At 41.1% G+C, this 23,972-nt stretch overlaps 1 protein-coding gene across 6 annotated transcripts in view; it reads right to left on the minus strand.

The window, feature by feature from the left end:
* Window positions 1–239: 239 nt before the first annotated feature.
* Window positions 240–23,972, minus strand: part of KIAA0586 (KIAA0586 ortholog) — a 60,364-nt gene continuing 36,631 nt past the window's right edge. For 3 of the 6 annotated variants that reach the window (XM_015865721.3, XM_015865720.3, XM_085547842.1), the window contains 2 exons: window positions 22,240–22,321; window positions 240–620 (listed from right to left, as the gene is read on the minus strand). In XM_015865721.3, the coding sequence (XP_015721207.2) occupies window positions 466–620; window positions 22,240–22,321 (237 nt within the window). In that variant the 3' untranslated portion in view covers window positions 240–465. Of the gene's footprint in view, window positions 621–14,296; window positions 14,374–16,720; window positions 16,912–22,239; window positions 22,322–23,972 lie in introns of those variants that run through there. The other 3 variants (XR_014946186.1, XM_015865717.3, XM_085547841.1) reach the window with 3 other exon arrangements.

Below are 23,972 nucleotides of genomic sequence, written 5' to 3' on the forward strand. Positions count from 1 at the left end.
AAATAAGAGTAATGGAAACTGTTCACGGTTATGAGTATCTGCAACAACAAAGTGTCTCCCATTAAGTGATGCACTGAAGCTGTGTAGATGAAGTTATATGCTCTGGTATCACAGTGAGGTACAAGTCAACCAAAAAAGAGTCTTTTCTTCATAGCCAAAAAAGAATTCATTTCTTTTCACATTCATCCGTGCATACAATAAATATTTAAAGGACCTTCACCTTGACTCAAACACAACGATTCCAAAAGAACAGCATTTTATTTGTTTAAAAACAGTCGTTTAAAATTCACAACCAGAGCCACTGCCTAAATTTACAATCATTACAGAATTATCAGAAAAATAGTAGAAAACAAACAGTTCTGAAAGGCCACTATTTGGATGAAACATCCAGACTGTCACACTAGGCTGACAAATGTACTGAAGTCAAAGCCTTTAGACAGTGAGTATCATAATAGGCCATACACTTTAAAACGTATCTGCCCCTGAAGAGTCTGAATCCCCATGAATGCTACTTATACTTTGTGTCTGGTCAGTCTGGTCATCTGTATGCATGGAAGGCAGTTCCACCAATATCCTTTCTGCAGAAATGTGTGGATGTAAATGTGGGACGACACCTTCTCCTAGGTAAAAAACAACACAAAAAGCAGAACAAAACCAAGTTATTTGCAGCCTACAACGTATACAACTTAACTGTATTGAATTCATCTCCGTTTTGCATCACCTTATGGGAATACAAAGACACAGATGTGCTCACTGTCCATAGTTTTAAGGCGTTTTCAGAGTATGCTGATTTAGCCTTCACAGTTTTCTTGATAAGACAAGAAAGGGATGAATATCTGTGCATACAAAGGATGGACTGTATTTACATACACCTGCCTACACATGTATATATGCTGCGAAGAAGCACAGCAGTGCTCAGTCCCCATCTGGGAAGCAATGGAGGGAGAGAAAACAACCTGCAGAGGTGGTGGTGGTGGAGGGGGTGATGGGTAGAAATTACTGCATTTAGCCCCAGGAAGGAGACAAGATGCATTTGTGGAGCTCAAGGAACAAGACATGAATCAGGCTACAGACAGGAAAAATGGCATTGGATGAGTGGTGTAGCATTGTCAGAACCAGAAAGAGTGTTTTGAGATTGCAGTTGTCCTTGGGATATTTATTTTAAATGCAGCAGCTACAAGCAAAACAAACATACACCAGTCTGCTCAACAGCAAAGGCTCTTCTGGAGTTTGTTCTTATTCCAATGAGCTAAAACAATTCTCCCTTCCTCTATCACAGGCTAGGTAATTAAAACACTATTTTCTCAATGAAAAAAGAAAGCTAGGCTTCCTTTCACCCCACTTAATTATCTACTGTGTCACTGTAGTGGTAATCTGCTTTCATCTGCCTTGTAGCCAAGCACGCTCCAAACGACTAATTAAAATAACAAAAAACCCAGTGCTAAAATAAAATTTCATTGGGTGTTTTTCATGCTGGAGCAGCTGCCAACAGCCAAGGAAGTCAAACACAAATGAAGCCAGAGATGGTAAAGCCAGTTCATGGAGCAGCCCGTGCCAGCTGAGCCTCCTGCACCTCGGGATGGCAGCAATAGCACAAGAGCACGCATGTAAGCCCTGGGGATCAACGTCACCTGCCTGACACAGCTGCTCATGCCCTCTGCAAGAAGCATTAGCTGTAGTTTGACCGCCATCCTCACTTTTTGGATAGCCTTATTCATTTTCTTCCTGAAACCCTCAGCGCAGCGCAGATGCCAATGCTTGTACTGGCATGGGCCCAAGCAAATCTAACACAGGAGCAGTAAGATGGCATGAGAAATCCAGCATCTTCTGAACGTGATTCCAAAGCACATTACAGTAACACCACAAGGATGTGCATGTGACACGATGCATTTTGCTTTTCCAGAAGTACTTCCATGAGCTTAGTCTGTAACCACGTTCTCATGAAAAAAAATACGTTATTCAGAAGGGGAACAGAAGAAAAGCAAAGCATTTATTTGGTTGGACGTGAAGCTGACACACAGTAAAGACGTGGATGTGTAATGCCCAAGGAAGTCCTGTAAATCATCCAAAACACCAAAGCAACCCTTCAATTCTGTATGTAGGTTGATGCTTTCAAAGCTTGACTTTGTTAATAATTTCCACAGCCATGTCATATTCTATGAGGTCATTGTTTCAACAGCTGTTTTCAGGTTTGTTTAAAAAAAAGGGGGTGAAGGAAGAAAGAATATTCCCTTATCCCAAAGGCTCTGTAGTAACTTTGCAAGCATTTGACTCCGGGGTGCTGAAAGACCCAATGATATCAGTCTACATTCTTCTTAATGCACGCTCTAATATATTTTACAGACATACTGCAGTTCAATTTTATGACAGATGTAAAATGCTAAAAGGACGGGGAAATCAACAGAATAATTCCATCTGCTTGCTCAGCTGAGAAATTAGCATGTTATCCAAATATCCCTACAGAAAAGCTTAAGAAATAACCAAAGCAAACACTCTTCTTCTTGAAATCTGAAGTCTTTGACTTTGTTAATATACAGGAAAATACAGAATCTAGATTTTCAGCACTTTGTCTATGAAATATGATGGATATCCTGTTTCACCTACTCAATAAGCTTGGATCCATGACTGTAACTTCCCAAGACAGAAAGCTGCTAGTCCTACCAGTACATGGGCCCAAAGATAAAACCACTACGTTACCCCCACATGTGCTTCATCATTATCGCCTCTCACTTAATCTAACCTCTGGCATGCACTGTGCACACATACAGAGATGTCTATGTGGATAAATACACAAACACAAGCATGCAGGCTTAGATGTTTGTTTCTATGTTCACATACAAGCTTTTAAGCATACATATTTTCCAGTGTCTATACTGAGCTTTTGCTGTCCATCAGTGACAGAGCTTGGACAGCCCTTGTCCCGGTCCTTAACAAGATACTCCGTTTTATTTCTTCCCCCCATCAGAAAACAGCTCACAACCAGCCCTAAGATGCTTTACCTCTTACACACCAAACCCTTCACAGTCATAAACATGCAAATAGCATCTGTGCTTATAACCTTCTGATACGCTATATAAAAGAAATATGGAAAATTCCTCCATGTACAAAGCAGGGCAGGGCAGGACGATGGGTGACCTCCGCAGCTTTTTCTCTTTAGAAGTTCTGGAAGTACTCAAACCAATTTTGTAATCATGTACTTAGATGTATTTATAAAACTTTTCCTTGTTAAAATCCAATAAATGGAACGAGTGATCCCAGGTGACCTCCACTTCTCCGAATTCATTGTCACCATCTACAAGAATACTTTCATATAAACTGTGAAAACTGACACCCTTCCTACGTGTGCGTAAGGGACTCTGGCTGGTAGAAACTCAGCGGTGACTGAAAACATCTTGATGACCCACTGATGGAAAATGTCAGATCTGCCATTGGGGGTTTGGCCTGTGCTTGGCAATCTATAACAAATTCGTGTACGGTACTAAATTTCCAGATCTTTGTTTAACAGGAACATAAAAATTAATGGTGTGTCAACCATCCAGTGACCTGTGAAGGGAGTTTTTCTCTAAGACATACCGTCACACACAGAATATGCTATATACAAGTGTATCGTGAATGTATGCCAAATGGAAAAGGAATTAAACACACTGAAGGGAGGTTTTGTTACTCATACCATATGGCAACAATAAGAACAAAGAAAAATGTTTAAATCTTTCTTTTTTTAAAATTCTTAGATTTGGCAAAATAAAAAGACTAAACAAGTCTGACTTTTAAGCCAAATAAAAGCTGTGTGCTTTAACTCCTTATGGCCGGTGTCCATACATTAAATAGTTTCCATTTCTGATTTATCAGGAGGTAAATCAGACCCTTATCTTCTCGATAAAAGGTCTTATCTTCATAGAGAATGAATAGGGAGGATTGGGACCCAGGTCATTGTTGTAGTATAAAACCAGAACCATAATTACTCTAATTAACTGCATATTACTTCCTGAAATTTATAAACAACCATCACCCTCCAGAACCCTCCCTCTACTCTCTCCCTGATGTAAAAACTGAAGCAGCTGACTTCTAGAGCAAGAATAACTTTCCAAGCATATGAAAAAAACCCAAGTCCACTGCAGAACTCCCATTCCTTTTAATAGCACGGGTGGATATGAACGGCTTGTTTCTTCTCCTGCCAGGTTCCAGCTGCTTCACTTTGTTTATTACTGACTTCAAAGTTTAAAGTGCTGTCCTGTCCCAACAAATAACTTCCTCCAGATGGCATTATCTCAAGTGTTCAGAGCACTGGGGATAGCACAGCACCTGCAAATCTGTAACTCAGCATCTTAAAACCCCCAATGAAAGTGCCTGAATAGTTTTTACTCCATCCTTCCCCCATTTTGTCCACTCATTTTCATTCCTAGTTGTACAGTTACCAAGCACAGCACGGTGAGCGGCAGTATGAACTGCAAAATCAAGATTATTCCAGACTTAATGGGTTGATATATATATCAATAAGAAACAGGCATATTTTGTTGTAAGCAGTCCTGAAGGATAAACTGAAAAGAGAAAATATACTGCAATGTCAGTCGTGTTGCTAATTATATTATAGGGAACAGTCTTTCCAGTCAAATCTCATGTCAAGCTATACACTGTATACTGAATACATAATGTTTCTAGAACTCAATGGCTTATACAGCTGAAAGTTGGTACGGTAAGGAACTGGTCAGATGGCATCAAGATGGCAAAGAATACAGCATTCTCAGAAGGGAGCACAACCATCAGTGGTTTCCCAAATAACCCAGTCATTCGGACAAAATTATTCTCCATTCATTAGCAACCATAGGTCCTCCACTCTTCTAACCCTGGCCCACTTCCACCTTGAGTTCATATGCACATTTATGCTATTATGGAGAAGATGTCCTTTCCCAGCTCAGCCAAAAACGAAGCAAAAATGTTTAAGCATGTGTGATTGTTGATCTCACTGCATAAATGCATTGCTTAGCATAGGACTCTTGAAGGCAGGTCAGATCTCTGGCTTCCATGGGATTAGAAACACAAAGGCAGGAGAACAAGATGCTCTGTGAACGCAAGCAGTTTTGTTCTCTAGCTCAGAAACAGATCATCCATAACTTAAATGCTTTCATGACAAACAGAAAATTCTCTAGGCAAACTGAGGCCAAATTTCCAGGGCTTAGTTACACGAAAGGGATAGATTTACAATTAAAACACATCAGATATTCTACAGAAATGGACTGATATCTGCAGGATTTGAGCCAAAAAATGTCTGGATCTAGAAGCACGACTCTACTGCTCGAGCTGAAAAAACAGTTTCGTTCTCAAAAACTTCAGCCAACTCATAAAATCAAATAAGTGGGCTACAGCCACCAGAGGAGACAGAAAACTCTATACTGTGAGTTCAGCTGAAGGTTTGACCTAGAGCTGGCAAATTCCAGCTTCACGTGGTGCAGTGTGCTTACGGAAATTGTGTGTGCATATACACAGAAAATAAACATACAGACACACACACTCTTTTCTCTTTTTTGTTTGTTTGTTTAAACTCCAATGTATATCTCGGTGATAAACATTTGGGAAAGGGAAATAAATCAGATCCTGAGGCAGTAGAGGAGGGTGGGGTACAGGCAAAGCAGCGAACATGTTGTACAAAGCAGAGGATTTGAAAATGACTTTTCCTCCTCTCAAGTCTGAGTTCAAGGTTCAGCGGTTTTCCAAAACATGTTGTATTCCCACCAATAGTAACACTAAACAGAACAAAAACTAAGAAATACATAAAATAAACTAGAACCAGATTGTTCAAAATCCTAACGGAGTTGTTGGGAGACCGGTAGGGAAGGGCAGACAGAAAGCAGCTCCAAAACCATCTAGGAACGAGATTGCGGAGTTTACCAAATAAATATTTCCTTTTGGTGGCTAAAATCTACTCTCCTCCCTTCCACCTGACACGCTTTGTGCTGTACAATATCTCACTGTTCAACAATGAAGTTCCCTGGCTGCAACTCTTGCTGTTGTTTCCCAGCAACTCACTTCAAGAAGACGTGCGATGATCCCTCCATATAACTGCAATAATTATCAATACAAAGAAGAAATACTAAATGTCAGCTCCAATTTTCCTTGCAAAAGCCTGTGATTTTTGGGGACATGGAAATGAATACTCATTTTGTAACTTGTGTGCATTGCTTGTTTCTCGATTGCAACCATTTTCTTGCACGACATGGGGAGGAGGGGTCATCTGCAATAGGCCTTGAAGCAGCAAGTTTTATTCAGAAGTAAGAGACAACGAACAAACAGAGAGCAGAAGAAGGAAAACAAGCATCTCGTGCAAGGCTTGGGGGGAGCAAACTCTCAGTCCACAAGAGAACCCATATAAACAGCTGGTGGGACTGGAAAAATCTGACAAGTGATAATTAAAAGCCATATATTAATCTTCCTTTTCATCTTCTGCAAAATCTAATAGGTGAGTGGATGGGAAGGCAGTCATAGAAAACCAGCATATACACCTTTGTTATTCACACCTTCATGTTTGGGGATCCAAAAAGGCTTTTTGGCTTTTTCATGCCAGCTGTTGAAGCAAAGCAAAACAAAGCTCAAGGAGGAGGAACTTCTTATTGGGGAGGATGGGCAGGTAGCATCAGGATGTGGGGAAATGGTTGAAAACTGGAAGAGAGTAGATTTAGACTAGATGTTAGGAAGAGATTCTTATGGTGAGGGCAATGAGACACTGCAACAGGTTGCCCAGTGAGGTTGTGGATGCCCCCTCCCTGAAAGCATTCAAGGTTAGGCTGGATGGGGTGGGGGGTTGGAACAGGTTGGTCTTTAAGGTCCCTTCCAACCCAAACCATTCATGATTCTATAAGAAAACGGACTCATACAACCGATAGCATGAATCCACATTAATTCTGAAATGAAGTTACACATTAATTCTGAACGACTCAGGATGCAGGGTCATTCGGTACAACCTAGCAGTAAGCTTGGCTCCTCTGAGATGTCATATCTTTACATATTAATAGCAGTGCTACCACCTGCACCTTACCTACATCATACCACAGTGCTAGCCATAATAGCATTTGTAGCCTGCATGAGGAGTGGCAAGTTGAAAAAATCAAAGCACCTTCATAAAAGTTCCATGTCTTGTTTTTACTTCATAATAATTAAACAATAATTTACACAAGTTGTTAAGAGTTGAACAAATTCAATAATGCCTCATGGCAAATCAGGGTTGCAATGGGTTTGTAAATGAGCATCTACCCAACATGTGGTGAAATGAAGATGGGTGTCCCAGTGAGGGAATCCCATATGTGACATTCTTTATAGGTCAGCATACCTGCTAGAAAACCTACTGGGTTACTCTAGAATCCATTCCTGCCTCAGTATTTTTGTTTAGGTCAATGTGGCCCATGCACTGAAGTATGATGGCTTTCATGCAGCCTTTGATGTGCAGTTGTCCATATCCCTTGGGATGGGTGCACACACAGTTCAAGGCAAACAGCAATCTGTACTTATCAGACAGGTTCCGTGTGTTGCAGGTCAAGACTGAGCACTTTCTCTGTAGTGATGTTTGCACTGCATATGCTTAGTAAACATTGCCTGCTATCCAACTCTATTAACTCAGCTCATCTATTAAGACCAGCTAGGAGACTTTTAAAAACAATTGTTAGGAACGTAAGACACCAAATTGCAGTGTACGGGCTAGAAGCCAACAGCTACTTTCTATCACTTAAAAACATGATAAGAATCCTTGATGTGCTCTCTCTCAACCAGACAAGGATTTCCTGACCAGAAGGTTACATTCCCTCCAGCCATGGCAGCAATCAGGTCAGAATGAAGGCTCTGGGATGGACATCAGGAAGAAAAGAGAAAACCTTCTGTAGCACACAGCCCCTCCAGCAGTGCTGCAGGGCAGAATTTTTCTCACTCATCACCTATACCAAAGTCACTACTTGCATTCTTTTAACAAAACCCTACATAAGATCGTCTCAGAATAAAGCTGTGCAAATGACAGGTGTTTTTTCCTAGATGATCACTGTCACCTCGCTGTAATCCTCCATCCCACAGACGTAAACATTCGCAGGACCTTATGCATTTGTTTTGATGATTTTTCACTTTCAAAGTCATGGGATTCTCCACATGGCAACGGTTCACCAAGACTCCCATTGCTGTACCAACACTACAAAAAACTGGCATATTAAAAAGCCTGTAGCTACAGCACAACTACTCAATTTTTGTAATTGCACCTTTTAAAAAGATTATGCTTTTTTTTTTCCCCAAAGCAAAACAAGACAGAACAAATCCAGCCCATTGCAGTCGCATTTTGCAACTCAGCACAGACACTTCTAGCATGCGTACCCACAGACTTGTTAGAAAGATCTCCCTTCAAGACTTACGTTAAACAGCAGAAGGTGGCCATTGAACATCTTAACATTTGTGCTTATCAATTAACCCTGAAAAACGTATGAGGAATAAGCAATTCTAGGGAATTTTAATGGCAAATAATTTTCCCCTTAGGTCAGAAAGGATACAACAGTAATCTACATAAGCATTATGTTAAAATATGGAGTACATTCAATGTCTTTACTAGCAAATGTGCTGGGAGAGAGTTAACGTACTTGAGCTCAGACCCTACTCTGCCAAAGGGCATCCAAACCTTCCCTTGTAATGAGCACCCAGCATAGTAACAAGTAACATTGTCTACATTCTAATGCTCTGGACCAGAGAGGTGGAAACGTCTGACAGCAAATGCATTTTTTTGTTTCTTGTGCTATTTTAACATTTGTACATGTCAAGAATGTTTAAACTTAGTGAGTAACGATAAGCATTCCTCCTTGGAAAACAAAACAAACCCCAAAGCCTGTTACACGGGAAAGAATAAAACAAGATTCCTTTGCGATACTCTGTAAAAGAACTCACAAATAGCCTTAAATCAATAGAGTCAATGAAATGCAGAAACACGTTGCTCTACAGCTATGCTAGCAGTTTAGCACACTACATCCCCTTCCTCACTTCCCACATTGCTGCTTATTATAATGACACACACATCCACCTCTGCCACTGGTTGTATAAAGCAAAGAAAGCACTGCAGACTGCTCCCAGTAACTCCATGCTTCTGGAAGATGTAGTGACCGATGGCTCCCCACCAGCATCAGTAAAACCTCCAGCAACCCTGGAGCTGCCCTGCAGTCTTCAAGCAGCAGCCAGGCAGTGCCTTCTGGGACACAAACATAACCACTTAGAATCACAGAATCATTTGAGTTGGAAGGGACCCTTAAAGGCCATTTGGCCCTACTCCCTGATACGAGCAGGGACACCTACAGCTCGATTCAGAGCCCAGAGGGTGGCCCAGCCTGAAATGTAAGCCCCACTCACACTGGGTTCTCATTTGGGCAGATGTTCGTTGCTTCTATAATTATACACATATACAAAAGTTGAAGCATTAATTGATGGTGATAATTCTTTGTAGTCCTCAGTGCCAACTTGCTTTAGAAAGCCTTGCAGCTCTTTGACAGTCACTCTTCCCAGCCCAAAGTGTTGATGCCAAACTTAGCTTGTACTCGCTTCACCAATAGCGAGTACTTCATTGCTTTGGGCCACATGATTAATAGAGCTTGTAAGCTGTCTGAATGAAATTCATTTATCACTTGTCTGGGTTTAAATATTCCTGGCCACAGTATGGAGAAATCTGCACTGGAAAGGAAAGCAAGAGGAACTCGAAAAGGCTTGCATGGGAGCAGCTCCTTGCAGTGCTGCGTGACAACGTGTTGCAGCTCAGGCAGGTGAATGGAGCAGATCTGTGGGGCTGCACACTCTGCAGACTCTTTGTGTCCCTCTCTTCAGTACAGACTGTCACGTATGAACTGATTCCAGAATATAGTTTAAAAATTCAATACATACACTCGTTTGGGAACATATTTCCCCTCACTAAGAGTTATGCCACAGCCTATGCAAGAGCAGAGAGGACCAAGTGCTGAAAGATCATCACATCTGAATGGCACTGTTATTTGATGCAATTAGGCTGTTTTTAACCATCTTTAAGGGAGAGAATGCACGTGCTGCAAGGCCTCTCAGAACAGGACTGTCTCCTACGATGAGGAAAGCCTCGGTCACGCCTGGGGCCCCTCAGGGGTTCTGTAATGCAATCTGTAATACAGTTTTACTGCCCAGGTTAGAGTGAGTTGTCCAATCCCTGTTCCTTGAGGAGAGAAATAAGTTCATGCAGACTTGCTGCTCTGTATTTTCAGAGAGCTACTTTGAAAGCAAGCAGAGTCGTAACTGAGGTGTAGTGTGATTCACACAGCCCGCATTTATCACACTCAGAAAGCTTCCTGACCACTGCTGGAAATACATTCTCAATCTGATAAGAAAAGTCCCCATTAAGAATCATTTGCTTGTTTAATTTTCACTTACTGAGCTTTAATGCAGCATAAAAGTAAGTATCAGCAACGGTGCCTTAAATAAACATTGCTTGTCTTGTACTCACTGATGTTTTAGAAGAGCACATAACTACCTCTAGATACAGGAAGCTGCTGGAAAATAAAAACTGACCGCTCACAAACTCAAGTAGGAGCTTTAAAGAATTCTTGCTGAGGACCGAGTTCAACAAAAAATGTATTCTGTTCACTGTACACACGACACCAATGGGAATAAGGGCCAGTTCAAGTTCTAAGTTACCATTACTCGGGTAATAGTTTCAAGCTGCAAGGCACAGCTGTATAGGCCCAGCCAGACAGGCTATCACAGCAATGCTTTGATAGCATGGGGCCCTTAAGTGTCAGGATATAGAAAAGGCAGCAGTTGTTGGCTGTGAAAACAGTCTGATACAAACCAGATGGGGACTTACTTGATGGGCAACACAAAGGAAAACAATTGGCTCATTCAACAAAGTCAGGCCACTGCCCCAGAGAATTAACAGAAGACAATAACAGTCAACCAGAGTTGATGCAAACAAGAAACAGCCATGTGGTTATGGTTTAAGGAATTGTTTCTCCTCAGACTAAACATAAAGTTTTGATTTCTAATTCTTATATTCATTAATTTCAGTCTAGTTTACAAGCACCCTCTTCCTCCAAAGCCTTCCGTGTAATTCATTTATGCAGCACCAGCCTTCGCACACCTACTTAACCCCCTAAAAATCGCACAGCGAGGCAGGCTGCATTAATCTACCAGTCCCTGAAGAATGCAGAGACCGCAGACAACTTTCAGAGCTGTGTCAGAACGGCGCTGCAGATGCACAGCACGCATCTGAAACATTCACACATCAACATGGCTGTATATTTACCTATTCGGTTCTGATTTTCAAGCAAAGGGAGCCCAGTGGGTCGTGTGCTGGGTAACCTGAGCACAGCTGTCTCCCAGTTCTATGAAGAGTTCTTTGGTGTTATTTATTTTACTTACTCAGAAATAAACAGCGGATCAATGATGTTACCACAGAACAGTTTGGGTTGTCAGGCTACAGTTGGAAGTCTGTTAAAATAGCTGCTATTAAACTTCTTTTTTTGAAGTAATCAGAAATCTTAAAATTGGTTATTTCAGTCATAACTGGAAAAATCCCCAAGCCAGCCCCCTTTTAGAAGCACGCTCCTAGAAGATTATGGTCCAAAATCTTAATTGCTCTTGCTGTTTTATTACAGGAAATATAAAAGTGACATGTGCAAAGGTATTTTGATTACAAATTACTTACAGAGATTGCACAATAAGTCAGAGCACTGAGGGCCTTCTGCAGTTTCACTCTCAGACTGAAAACATCTGAACTTTCTTTGCTTACACTCCAGAATATTCTCTCTGCGCTGCGGTGCTCTGTGCGTGCAGAAAGTTGGACGGCACACATTGAAGGACAACCACACGCTTGGGATACCCAACTCAGTGCATCTACAAATTGCAGTGACACACAGACGTCCTGGATGCCTTCTGAAATCACATCATCCTGAGGACTGTCAGCTCCTGCACGCATCCCCGAGCTGCACTGCTGCTGCAGGCTGCTCAGTTCCTAGTTGACAGACTGCCAAGCAGGGCTGCATGATGTAAACTTCTCCTAAAGATACTACTGTGACCTACAGAATCACTTGAGTTAGAAAACACCCTCAAGATCACCAAGTCTGGAGAAGAGGAGGCTCAGGGGAGACCTCATTGCTCTCTATAACTACCTGAAGGGAGGTTGTAGTGAGCTGGGGGTCGGCCTCTTCTCTCATGTAACTGGTGATAGGACCAGAGGGAATGGCTTCAAGCTGTTCAGGCTGGACATTAGGAAACACTACTTCTCTGAAAGAGTGGTCAGGCAGTGGGATGGGCTGCCCAGGGAGGTGGTGGAGTCACCAACCCTGGAGGTGTTCAGTGTTTGGACATTAGGTTGAGGGATGTAGTTTAGTGAGAACTATTGGTGATGGGTGGATGGTTGGACTGCATGATCTTGTAGGTCTGTTCCAACCTTGGTGATTCTGTGAAGCCCAACCACCAACCAACTGTGGGTATGCATGGGGTCTACTCTTTGTAAAAGCTTCACTCTCCATGCAGGATTGCAAAAAGCAGCTGAATTAAAGAGCTGAATGGATGGCTCTCATTTAACAGCCCGGCATAGGGCAGACAGAGCTAGAGGGTTTGTCCTAAAAAAAGAAAAAGAGCTGCTGAACTAATGAAATACAAAGTCAGGGGTTAACTGCTATCTTAACTGCTTCTATCTCCTAGCTGCAGGGGTGCTCATGCCTGTGAGCATGGAGAAAAATGCTGCCTTGCTAAACAACCAGCACAGATTGTAGGTAGAAAAGTACGTTTTTACTTCAGCTTCCTGCCATAAGCGCAGAGCCAAGGCTTGAACAAAGCCGTTGTGTGCTGTGCTCTGTCTGAGCTAAAACATCTCTCCGGCAGAATCGTCAGGCTTATTTCCAAGAGCGCAGCCAAATTCCTGAAACCTCCAATGAAGGGGAGGGTTGTCACATCGTAGCAGAGAAGGTTTTGCCTGCAGTGCTGCTATTATTCATTTTTCACATCATATATATTGAGGTCAGAACACATTTTTTACATAGAGCTGCAACTTTGCACGGAGTCTCTTTGTCAGGCTGTTGCTAGATTGCGAACCGCAGGAACAGAACAGCCTTTATCAGACTTTACCCACAGAGATACTGCCTGTCTTAGCCCTGCATTTAAAAGCAGATGGGAGAGGAGCGAAAATCTCTTTAAACCCTGCCTGCACAGTCCCCAATGCTTCCAGCTCTGGGGCAGGAGAGCACGGCCGCCCGTCTATTAAGTGAAGACTCTCAACAGGAAACTCTCTCCCCTTCTTTTCTGTTGTTTCTTTTTAACTCAGGAAGGAAGCTCTCTCTCCAGAAACAAGCGTTCCCTGTGTAATCTCGCTGCTCGCATGTCTCCAGGATCACTTCCAATTACTCAAACGAGCAACACGCACTCGAAAGAAGCTAATGGTGTAATGGTGTATTTACGCTGTAACACAAGCTAGTAAATATTTCCCATTTATTAATTGTGATTTACATAACAGCGCACAATGGCAGCTGGTAAGTAAATAAAATAATTTTCTCAAGATCTGTAATTATGGTTTTACGATTATAAAAACAAACGAAAGAACAGGAATGGAGCAAGCGCCAGCAAATTCCATGCCTTCTATTTCTATTGAAGATCCAGTGGCCTGACAAGGGACAGAAACTGCAGCTCTTTTCCTGCCTTTAAAACAAACACAGCCCTGCCTAAGCCTTGTGATGGGTGCAGTGCATAAAACGAGGCCACGATGCACAACCCTGAGATTATTACTTTACTGTAACAAGCAGGATGGAGGTCAGCAGGTCAAACCATATTAAGTCTAACCTGCTTTCAATGCGTCATTTTGACCCAAAACATAAATGCAGTTCTCCCAGACTCTGGGTGGCCTGCGAGATGCTCACTCTCATTGTTTGTGTATGGCTGATTATTATTTTGCACTGAAGATATGTACCTAAAACAGAAAGCATTAACAGAGAGTCAAAGTCGTGCTATATTCAAAGGGAAACAGAGACCTCTCTGCAGCCACAGCGCTGGGAAATAAATGCTTCTCACTGACCTGCTGTGTATTTTGTGTCACACCTTGCAGCTTTCCCTTAAGTTGTTTAGAACTGTCCATAAGAACAGTCTTTCCTGCTCTAAAAGCAAAACAAGAGTTTTAGATGAGAGAAGTAAAGCAGTCTCTATACAACAAGAGATGCAAAAAAGGTTCACAATCTAAATTAACTTTTTCTAGGCGCACTTCTATTTTCCTCCCCTGAGTGACAGCACTCCTGATGAAAGCCAGAGCACAGTAGTCTGCAGACAAAACAGAACCCACCTCCATTATTTATCACTGCTTCTTGCAAACGCGGCCACCAGAAGCGTATTTTCAACAGGTATTTCAGAGAAGAAGATCTGTAGCATTTAATAGCATTTAATTAGAGGCAGCTTTTGTACTGCTGCAGCGAGAAGAAGGTACCAGAAAAACTTGGCTGTTGTTCAATGCATAAAGCAGGAAGGCTGCTTAGTCCTGAAGAAAAACAAGTGAATAAAATACCCAGCCAACCACACTGCTCGTGAGCATGAGAACTGCCATTAAGTCATGCACTCTCACTATATAATCAGCAATAACGTTAAAAAAAAACACACCCTAATGTTACAATTTGACTGTGGATACCAATCATTTAAGCATCCGTATTATTGGCTCGGTAGGTTTTATTAAGAACGACTTCACAGCTACGCCTCTGCCCTGTTAGCAGTGCAAAAATTTACAAAGCAGTGTGAAAGAAAATGAAACAAATTTAATGGCTGCGAATGATAGCGTTTGTAAATCTCCTTTCCCCTTTATAAAAAGAGGTTTGCAAGCAAAGACTGTGGATTATTCATCGCTCACATTAAGCTGCCTCCACATGGCACGTACGCTGTCACCCTGGTAATTTCTCTTCTACCCAGGCACTACACAAACAGCTGCCTCCCTTGGATTTTTATGCAGTGCTTTAAAAAGCTAAAATGAGAACCCTCCACAAACAGGTAAAGCTGAAGGGTGTCCAGCTACCTCTGCCAGAGATTAGCACAGCCAGCACAACCAGAAGCTGCTCATTCTGTTGCTTTGCCCTCAGCCATGCAAAAGCTACTAAATTATAAAGGGCAACATCTGCTTTCCCTGCCAACCAGCAAAATAAAACAAACCCAGTGTGTGCTGAGGACAGAAAGCCTACATTTCTCCTATCGCCGTGCTGTAAATGTTTCTTCAAGTTGAAATATGTGTTTGTAATACTCCTTGTCTTCATCTGTCACCATACGGTATCCATGCAATTTGTCACCAGCCTCAAAGACTTCCTGGTCTGATACTGAAGCTTTTTATAAAAGAAATGCAATTTTCACACTGAAAAAGAAATGTGAGATAAGAGGCCTTCTTAAATGACTGTCTTAAATGCCTGTTAACCCAATACAGGAAGGCAGTCTTTAGAGATACTATAGTGTATCTGCCAACTGAAGCCACTCAGAGCCAGCAGCGGGTCCAGCTGAGACAGCTGGCACTGATGGACCAGGCTGCAAACTGCAGGGACTGAGGGTGCAATCGCCTTGTTCAGCACGTTACCTTTGCAGGCTGTGATCTCTAGCAGAGGTTGTTGCATACATAGCAACCCAAAGCAAATGCTCTGCTGAAAGAAAAACAGCACTACTTATAGAATCACAGAATGTTGGGTTGGAAGGGAGCTTAAAGATCACTGAGTTCCAACTCCCTGCTGTGGGCTGGGAGCTCAGGCTGCCCAGGGCCCATCCATGGCCTTGGGCACCTCCAGAGATGGGGCACCCACAGCTCTGGGCAGCAGTGCCAGAGCCTCACTGCCTTCCAAGTAAAGGACTTATGCCTAACACCTAACCTCAGTCTCCTCCCTTTATTTTTAATGCCATTTCCCAAAAGGTATCTTGTTATAATGACATACTGAGGCACATCTTTAGAAGTGGTAGAAATCTCACTTTAAATCTGTCATTCCTGCTGAAGAACAGGCATGTGAATTAAAGCATTACAAGACAAAGCAAATCTAATGTTTCTCTGCAACATAAAACAGTAGAAGGTGGTGTGTAAAGGGACTTAATGCTCTGTATTCAACTAAGCACCAACTTCAGGAGAGACTCTTCTGATTATCTTCCATGACCTATTGCAACACATAGGCCACGCAACAGCTCAAGGTGCTTACTTTCTAGATGCACATCAGTTCCTTCTTATTAAACCATGGCATAGAGCTGTGGAACCACTAATTTGTGAGAAACTTCTCCCTCCAGAGAAGAGCTAACTGGAAACAGCCCTCAGGCTGATGTAAGTACTGAGTACGTGGGGAGTCTCTGTCCTTAGGTGGCTTGCCCGAGCCCATTAATTTGTGTGTGTGTGTGTCCCCCGTTTATATAAGCAATGTTTGTATGAAAGGGGAAAGCAGGTCAGCCCAGTCGGCTTGCTACCATCTGCTTTTATTCAGAGTTACTCAAGATCAGTGCCAGTGGGATCAGTGCCCATTGAGGGGGGTTTATTGTGTGTATTTATTTTTTGCTCTTTACAATGAAGGCAACAGCAATTACTGTAAGTTTGTAAAAGTGCACACAAATCATAATACACAATACAAAGCTGCTTCAGAAAGATCCCAGCGTGTTTACAAATCCTCCGCAGGCTGTGAGAAAGACTGCTTTGGCACAACAACTTGGATAGCCTGGTGAGGAGCATGTTAGTGCCCAGGAGATCTCAGACTGTATCTGGTACTTGCTGTCAAGAGCATACCTTGCCTGCTGCGCACGGCAACTCCAACAGATTCACCACCACGTGAGAACTGTGCATGGAAGAAGTGGATGAGCATTAGGGAAAGTAGCAAAGCTGCTGTAACATACTTGTATGAAATCCTTCTTTGCTCCTAGACAGGCTTTCAATAGGTGGATTTATGCTACTGGAAAGTGGAGCTGGTAAAAACAATAAAGGTAAAAAGCCAGAATGGAAACAGAAATTTCAGGCCCTCAGATAGAATCATAGAATCACCAAGGTTGGAAAACACCTAAAAGATCATCCAGTCCAACCTTTCACCTATTACTAATAGCTCCCACTAAACCATGTCCCTCAAAACAACATCCAGTGCACATAGAAGCGCATAGGTGTGGATATGCAGCACCAAGAGGAACTCTTCACTTACAGAGAATTCTGACTAGAATCTGCCTCGTCTCTGCAGGTAGGCACAAATGAAACAACACATTTAACTTAATTCTGCTAGAGCCTTAAACTTTCAGTTCATGATACACAAAATGTACCTACAGGGTTATCACAGGATGAGATCACCTGCAATCTTTTAAAATCCAACTCTAAGGAGTGAATCAGATGAGAATAACAAATATTTACACTGAGTACCAGTAAATCTGAAAAAATACAAGTAAAAATCCAAGTGTTTCACAGGCTCCAGAGGAAGTGATGATGTCAGTTTGAATAAGCTTTTCTTTCCCTTTCGCCAAAAAAGCCCCTCCTGGTACTGGAATTTTGGTGAATATCCCTTCTGCTGCATAGAGACTAAAGGAGGGACTTGGTTACAGGAACACATCCCAAACCTCAACAAAACGTGTGTACCTGAAACATAAATAACCATTCAAAAGGGAGAAATAAGCAAACCTGAACTTGGACATATGTAAAGCTGTGCAGAGCTCTTGATGGATGTAAGGCATTATCTGCACAAACACCAAAGACTGCAAAGGCTTTCCCTGTGCATACATTTCACACTGCAAAAAACCTCAGCACAAGGTCAGAAGAAGTGACTTGGCACCTCTGTGCCTTTTAAGGAGGCATGCAGTAAGAAAAGAACTCTCAGAAGTAACTTTCAACCTCTCAGAAGCTGAAGAAAATCCCGAAGTGACCAAAAATCTAATGCACGTACATCAAAGAGAGAAAGGAATGGTAGTATGTCGTGGGGAAACGAATTTCAGAGGAGAGCATCTCCTTAAGCCAGTAGCAAATGCTCACACTGCAAAGCAAAACAAGCTTACTTGGTCATCTTCCAGTACAAACTGTATATATTTTTTAATTTCTCTTCTGATTATTTGTATTAATTCAAGTGCCTTTTGCATGAAAAATAATTGAGGTAGCTCAGTGGGGGAAAAAAAAGCCAATGAAGATATAAATGGCACTTAACAGGTAGGTAATATTTACAAAAGCAAAGCCATTCAAAGCTACTATCCTCCATGTCCTGTAACACAGCCACGTACCTACTTACAGCAATTCAAAGTAGCAACTCTGACGTGTTTTATGTGTCGATAGTAGTGTACACAGTAGTGTAACTACTGTGGTCACACATGGAGAAAACGCAAATGAATCCTGTTTGAGCAATGGTGTCCTAAGCCACGTGGATTACCTAAAAGCCAATGGTTACTTATAGAAAAGGCAGAGTTTCCATGGGAAACACAGCTTTGCATTTCCTGGCTTGCCTGAAAGTAAAATATATTAACTGAATTAAGGCAATGTGCCACCCGATATCATGGGGAGGTAATTGTATAGGAAAAACAAGAGTTGAAGTGGTCCAGAAACAAAGAGATCTGAAGAGCTACAGAAAAAAAGAAAGAAAGAAAAAAATCACACAAATCTCCACAGAACAAACATTTGCTTGTTAAATGCCATAATTACACCTAATTGGTTTCATGACTGTAATTTCCAGGATTTTATCTCAGAAATTAGTCGAATTCAAGGAACAATGTAGGCTATGCAAACTACTCCTACTTCTTGGGTTGCGGTGCTACTTTGCCTACAGCATGAACGAACAGCTCAGTTTTGCTTCACTATTTTCAGGGTGGTTTGGACAGTCTTTAGCAAAAATCTTGAGAGATTTTAAGTCCAAAACAAAAGAAACATCAAGATATTAAAGAGAAAGTAAACTTTTAGGAGAACAGTTAAGAGTTTGAACCCAGAACAGTTCCAGTTCCAAGAAAAAATTAAGACCTTTGGCCTTATCCTTATCTTCTTCCTTTCTATTGGAGCATCTGTTGGAGATTTGCCTCCTGCCACAGTAGTTTGAAGAAAAAATATCCCCAGACCCAACTGAAAGCAATTTTGGGCTGAAGAGACAACAAACTGTTTAGTTACACCTGTATTTTCAACACGACACTTGCAGTGCAGCACAATGGCAGTGTGAACAAAGTAGAAGCCCATGTTTAGAACTGAGCAGGGCCTCTGGAGGTTTGTTTGTTGTTTTGTTTGTTTTTATATCAATTGTTTAATGACTTCTTGCCCTTGCTATTCCTTTATTGCACAGATCATCTCCTCCCACAGCAATTGTGCAATCCCTCTGTGGCAACAAAGCCAATAGCTTTGTCTTCCAGTATTACTTTCCCACGTACTTATGGCTGCCTGCGTATAATTCACCAGCTGGAGATAAAAAGGAATTATTATCATGAAGTTATGCTCTCTAGATCACATTTTGTGCCTGTGCAGTAGAATAAGAAACAGCTACCTCTTTATTCTGAGCTGCTCAAATTCAGGTTTTAAAATGCTCTGCAGCCAAGCATTGCCACCTGTTCTTTCATTTTAATTTAAGAATTCTCAATTATGTTAATGCAAACCCGAAAAATTCTCGTATTCTGGAAATATGTGCACTTACTAACCACCACAATCATTATCATATTAAATTCATGAAGATATATGAAAGACTGGTATAAAGATTAAAGGTTATTATAAAGCCAGAAATACATATGCATGTATATTATATGCTACAAATATATGTTTTCAAACCACTGTCTCCACTATGTCTAGAGAAGGCACACATTTCAATTAATAACGCATTCTGGCTTTATTTTCAATTGTAACTTTCAGGAGACATTACCCTTTCAGGCATGATATTGTAACAGCCCTACTGAACTTCAACTTTCATTAAAGGACATCAATCAGCTTTCTTTCAGTAGAAACACATGTCCGCTGCAGACCACAGGACATTCTTGAACAACAAAAGAAAGTTCTCTTGTGCGTGTACTTGTGACCACACGCAGAAGATAAATCAGATCTCGTCACGTATTCACCCGTTATGTAAAGCAAATATTAAGTCCACAGCGATTTCTCTTTTCTCATCACACTCTGAATTCACGCTTCATCTCAGGGCTCTGGATTTTCTGGACTCTAATACTGACACGACCCCTTATCCTTTAAATGTTAGAAAAGGCCCAAATGATTCTGCCTCTGGAATGCTTCTCCATTTGCAAGCAAATACTCACTATCCCTTGCTATCTCAGTAAAGGCAACTGTTTGACATGAAGTTTAGCAAACGGGGGGCTTTGATCTTACAGTAACAGATGTGCTTAATTTGAAGATGTTGTATTTACTTAAACCCATGTATACTTATCAAGTTGCAAGTTTTCTTTTTTCTTTCAAACGATTCTTATTAATTTTGCCCTCAACTTTTTGACTGATTAAGTTCAATGTGGTAAAGATTACATAGGCAAGACCTTCTGTGCTTACAACTGACAGGCATTTGTTTCCATTTGCAACCCCTCTAGATTTTTATTGGCTCATTAAATATGTATATTACAAACGAGATTTAAATTATCCTTGTATATAAATCAACTTCTTTGGTGTGTTCCTTGCAAAGAAAATTGACTACTGCCATCCTGTGGTTAAATGCTTTCATCTGACAGCTATACTTGGGCTGGGTCCAAATACTTTCTATTATTTATAGTACAGGTAATTTTCTTTATTATTTCTTAAAGATAAGTATTTCAGAAAGTAACAGGTGTGATAAAAATATTTTACTCCACTTCCAGCTGTCTCCAGTGCTCTACTCAAAGATACAGACCAGAAGTGCCGCCTTGGTAGGGCTTTAAGCCAAAGCTGAGGTGTAAAGGCATGAAGTACAGTGTTTAGGAAAAACACCCAGCCCCCTTCCCTCCTCCTTTCTGATGCTTAAAGGAAGTGGTGGGGAAGAAGAAAAAAAGGAAGGCATAACTGTAACCACTAGCAAGGAAGAATGCTTTTCAGACTGGGAAAGGAGCTCATCCAGGATGGCAGACATGCTACACTGTCCCATACACACGCACTAAGGTGCGCCACTGCAATGCTGGGAGCTTTCCCACTAATTGTGCATAGAAGCTAAGTTTTACTCTACTCATACCCTTCTTCTTTATATGTAATCCATGCTTTTGCAATTAAGTTCCACATCCCACGGCTATAACATTGGCTGAGGGCTTTTCTTCCCACTTATAAACAGCCGAAGTACAGCAATTCCATCAGAATAATACTTCTATTGGATGGAAAAAGTTCAAAGAATGATTTTACAAGGGCTTGCAGAAAGAATTTATCCATATGAGGGTGGAGTAATTATAATTGCACATGTAGCAGACCTGCAGGTTTTTAGATTATTGCTCTTAGAACTTTAGATTAAAACTGTTACATCTCATTTTACCACCTCCACAAACATTATCTGTTAAAATAACCAAGTATGGCAGAGGTACGCACAGTTCATGCTATTCCAACACTGCCTTGAACTACACTAAGCAAGAAACATTCTCATGTAATGCCATTAATACCTTTAACAAACACTGTCAAATAATCTCTAGAAATAGAAGGGTTATGCATAGATAATAGCATCCCTCAGAGAAGAAAGTCACTATCTGTTACACACTAGCTTGAAACTCGTTTTAAGTCAGGCCATTTTAACACTGAAAATATCTATTCTTTCCACATTTGAATGACCCTAACACTTTGCACTCTCTTTCAGTTTGCCTCCAGTACCCCTCCATTTTCTCACATCTATCACTGCATTATGAGTACTTTGTTTGCTGAGCAGCAATTAACGATTCAGTTGACAACATCATATGCACACTGTAAAGCTCTTGGAAAATAGAAGTTGAAATAAAGACTTAATGTCAAGGATTCACAGCACCACAGAACGGCTTGAGTTGGAATGGACCTCAAAAATCATGAAGCTCCAACCCCCCACCACAGGCAGGGCCACCAACCTCCACATTTAATACCAGACCAGGCTGCCCAGGGCCCCATCCAACCTGTCACTGAACACGCCCATGGACTGGACATCCACTGATGACATTACAGACAGCTGCCTTTCCAACCTTTTCAGAGCACCTGAGCAATTACCAAAGCTATGAATATGGAACTGCATACAACGCATATGAACCTGTAAAAATCTGGGAATTTCACAGTAATAAAAACAACTTTTCAAACATCAGATCTTCATTACACATGTGTATACAACAATATTTAAAAGAGATGTGCTTAATTGAAAGAACTATGTTTGCTTATGGACAGTTTACCTTCTTCCTCCATCTCTTCAGACTTCCTTCTCACATGAACAACTCGGGGTCTCACAACTCGTGCATCTCCTTGGCTTTCTTCCTATATAACATACATTAAAATCATATTAGAGAAGTGACTTTTTAAATAAAAGCACAGTAAGATTATGCAGAGCTTCAAGAAATATCCAAGGAGGTTTTTAAGGAGTCATTAAAGGTTATGCACTTGTTCTACTTCCTTTCAGCTTCAAAAGAATTCAGATCTGACTTAGCCGACTGCAACTCTAATTTCTCCGGAAAGATGATGGCAAAGTGCCATGTAGACCTGCAGACATAGGAGAGTCCTTTAACTCCTACTCAAAGAATGTGGCAGAAAGAACTTAGGATTTCTCTGGCTTTCTTCCATACCCAAGACTTCTCTATGGGTATTAACCTACTCGATAAAAGGGAGGAGTTGAAAGGGAAAAGACTACAGATTTCAGAGCATGGCTGGAAAACACATGTAAAGCATAAAATACACTTCTTTGACACTGTTTTTAAAATTACTTTACTGTCTTCCTTACATTCTTTGGAGGATGTATGACTGCAGCAACACCCATGGGAAAACAGCAATGAACAACTGTGTGTGCCATGAAGGAAAAAATCACACTGGTCAAATACGCTTGGTTCTTATGTGTTATGTATCTAGAATAGAAACTGCATCCCAGAAACATTCCATTACATACACACAGGAAACATGAAAAATACAAGGAAAGTTGCCCTGATTTTGGCTGTGATAGAGGATCATGTTCTTTGTAGAGACCGAGGCTGTGAGATTTAGAACGGTGCATAGAGGCTAAGAAGACTTAAGCATTCTTTAGGACAGCCAAAATGGATCTCATCAGTTATTCTGTTGTTATTACAGATTAGTATGGATTTTTAAACAAAGATTCTTAAAGGAGGAACATGAGAAAGATCATAAATTTCTGCATATTGGATTGAGCATTTGGATCCTTTGGATAGGACAGAATTGCTGTTTGACTTATGAGAAGTAATAGCATGGGTATCATCTTGAAGACCTGATGACCAACTACTAGTGGTATTTTTCTCCCCACAAGCTAAAAAGGAAGAAAAGGGAAGTGTCCTTCAGTTCCATAAGAGAAACTTTCCATAGTATATACCACAAGTGAGAGACTCAGCCAAAAACATAGATGAAAATATTTGTCTGGCAAACAATAAGCATGATGTCAACCATACAGTCAAGGCTTTCCATTCCTTTCAGCCAAAACCCATCTGCTGTGATAAGGGGAATTATCAGCAGTAATGAGACTGGCTGTCATTGTACTTAATGACCATCTAAGCCAGTGTTGCAGGAATCAGAAGGAACAAAAAGAAAAAGCATTCGGTCACTCTCTGTTCCTCACTGGCTGCATGAACACATTTACACTCCTTTGAACACCTTAAAAACCTTTGAACTGAGGTGCAAGTAGAAGTTGAGAGAGAAAAGATTCATAAACTAGAATTATGAATTCCTGGAATGTTAAAAACAAAAACAAACCCTATTTATACTAAAAATAAACAAAAATACTAAAAATGAAAGCTAATCATAGAATCACAAGGTTGGAAAGGACCTACAAGATCATCTAGTTCAACCTTCCTCCCTTTACCATACCTACAGAAAACCATTAAACCTAAAACTATCTCCTAGCTCCCTACCCAGACAATAATGAGAATACCAAAGTGATAATCCTACTCAAAACACATCGCTTGTATAA

This window comes from Coturnix japonica, chromosome 5 (genome assembly GCF_054131305.1).
Source record: "Coturnix japonica strain WE chromosome 5, WE-NBRP24, whole genome shotgun sequence".
Lineage (NCBI taxonomy): Eukaryota > Metazoa > Chordata > Aves > Galliformes > Phasianidae > Coturnix > Coturnix japonica.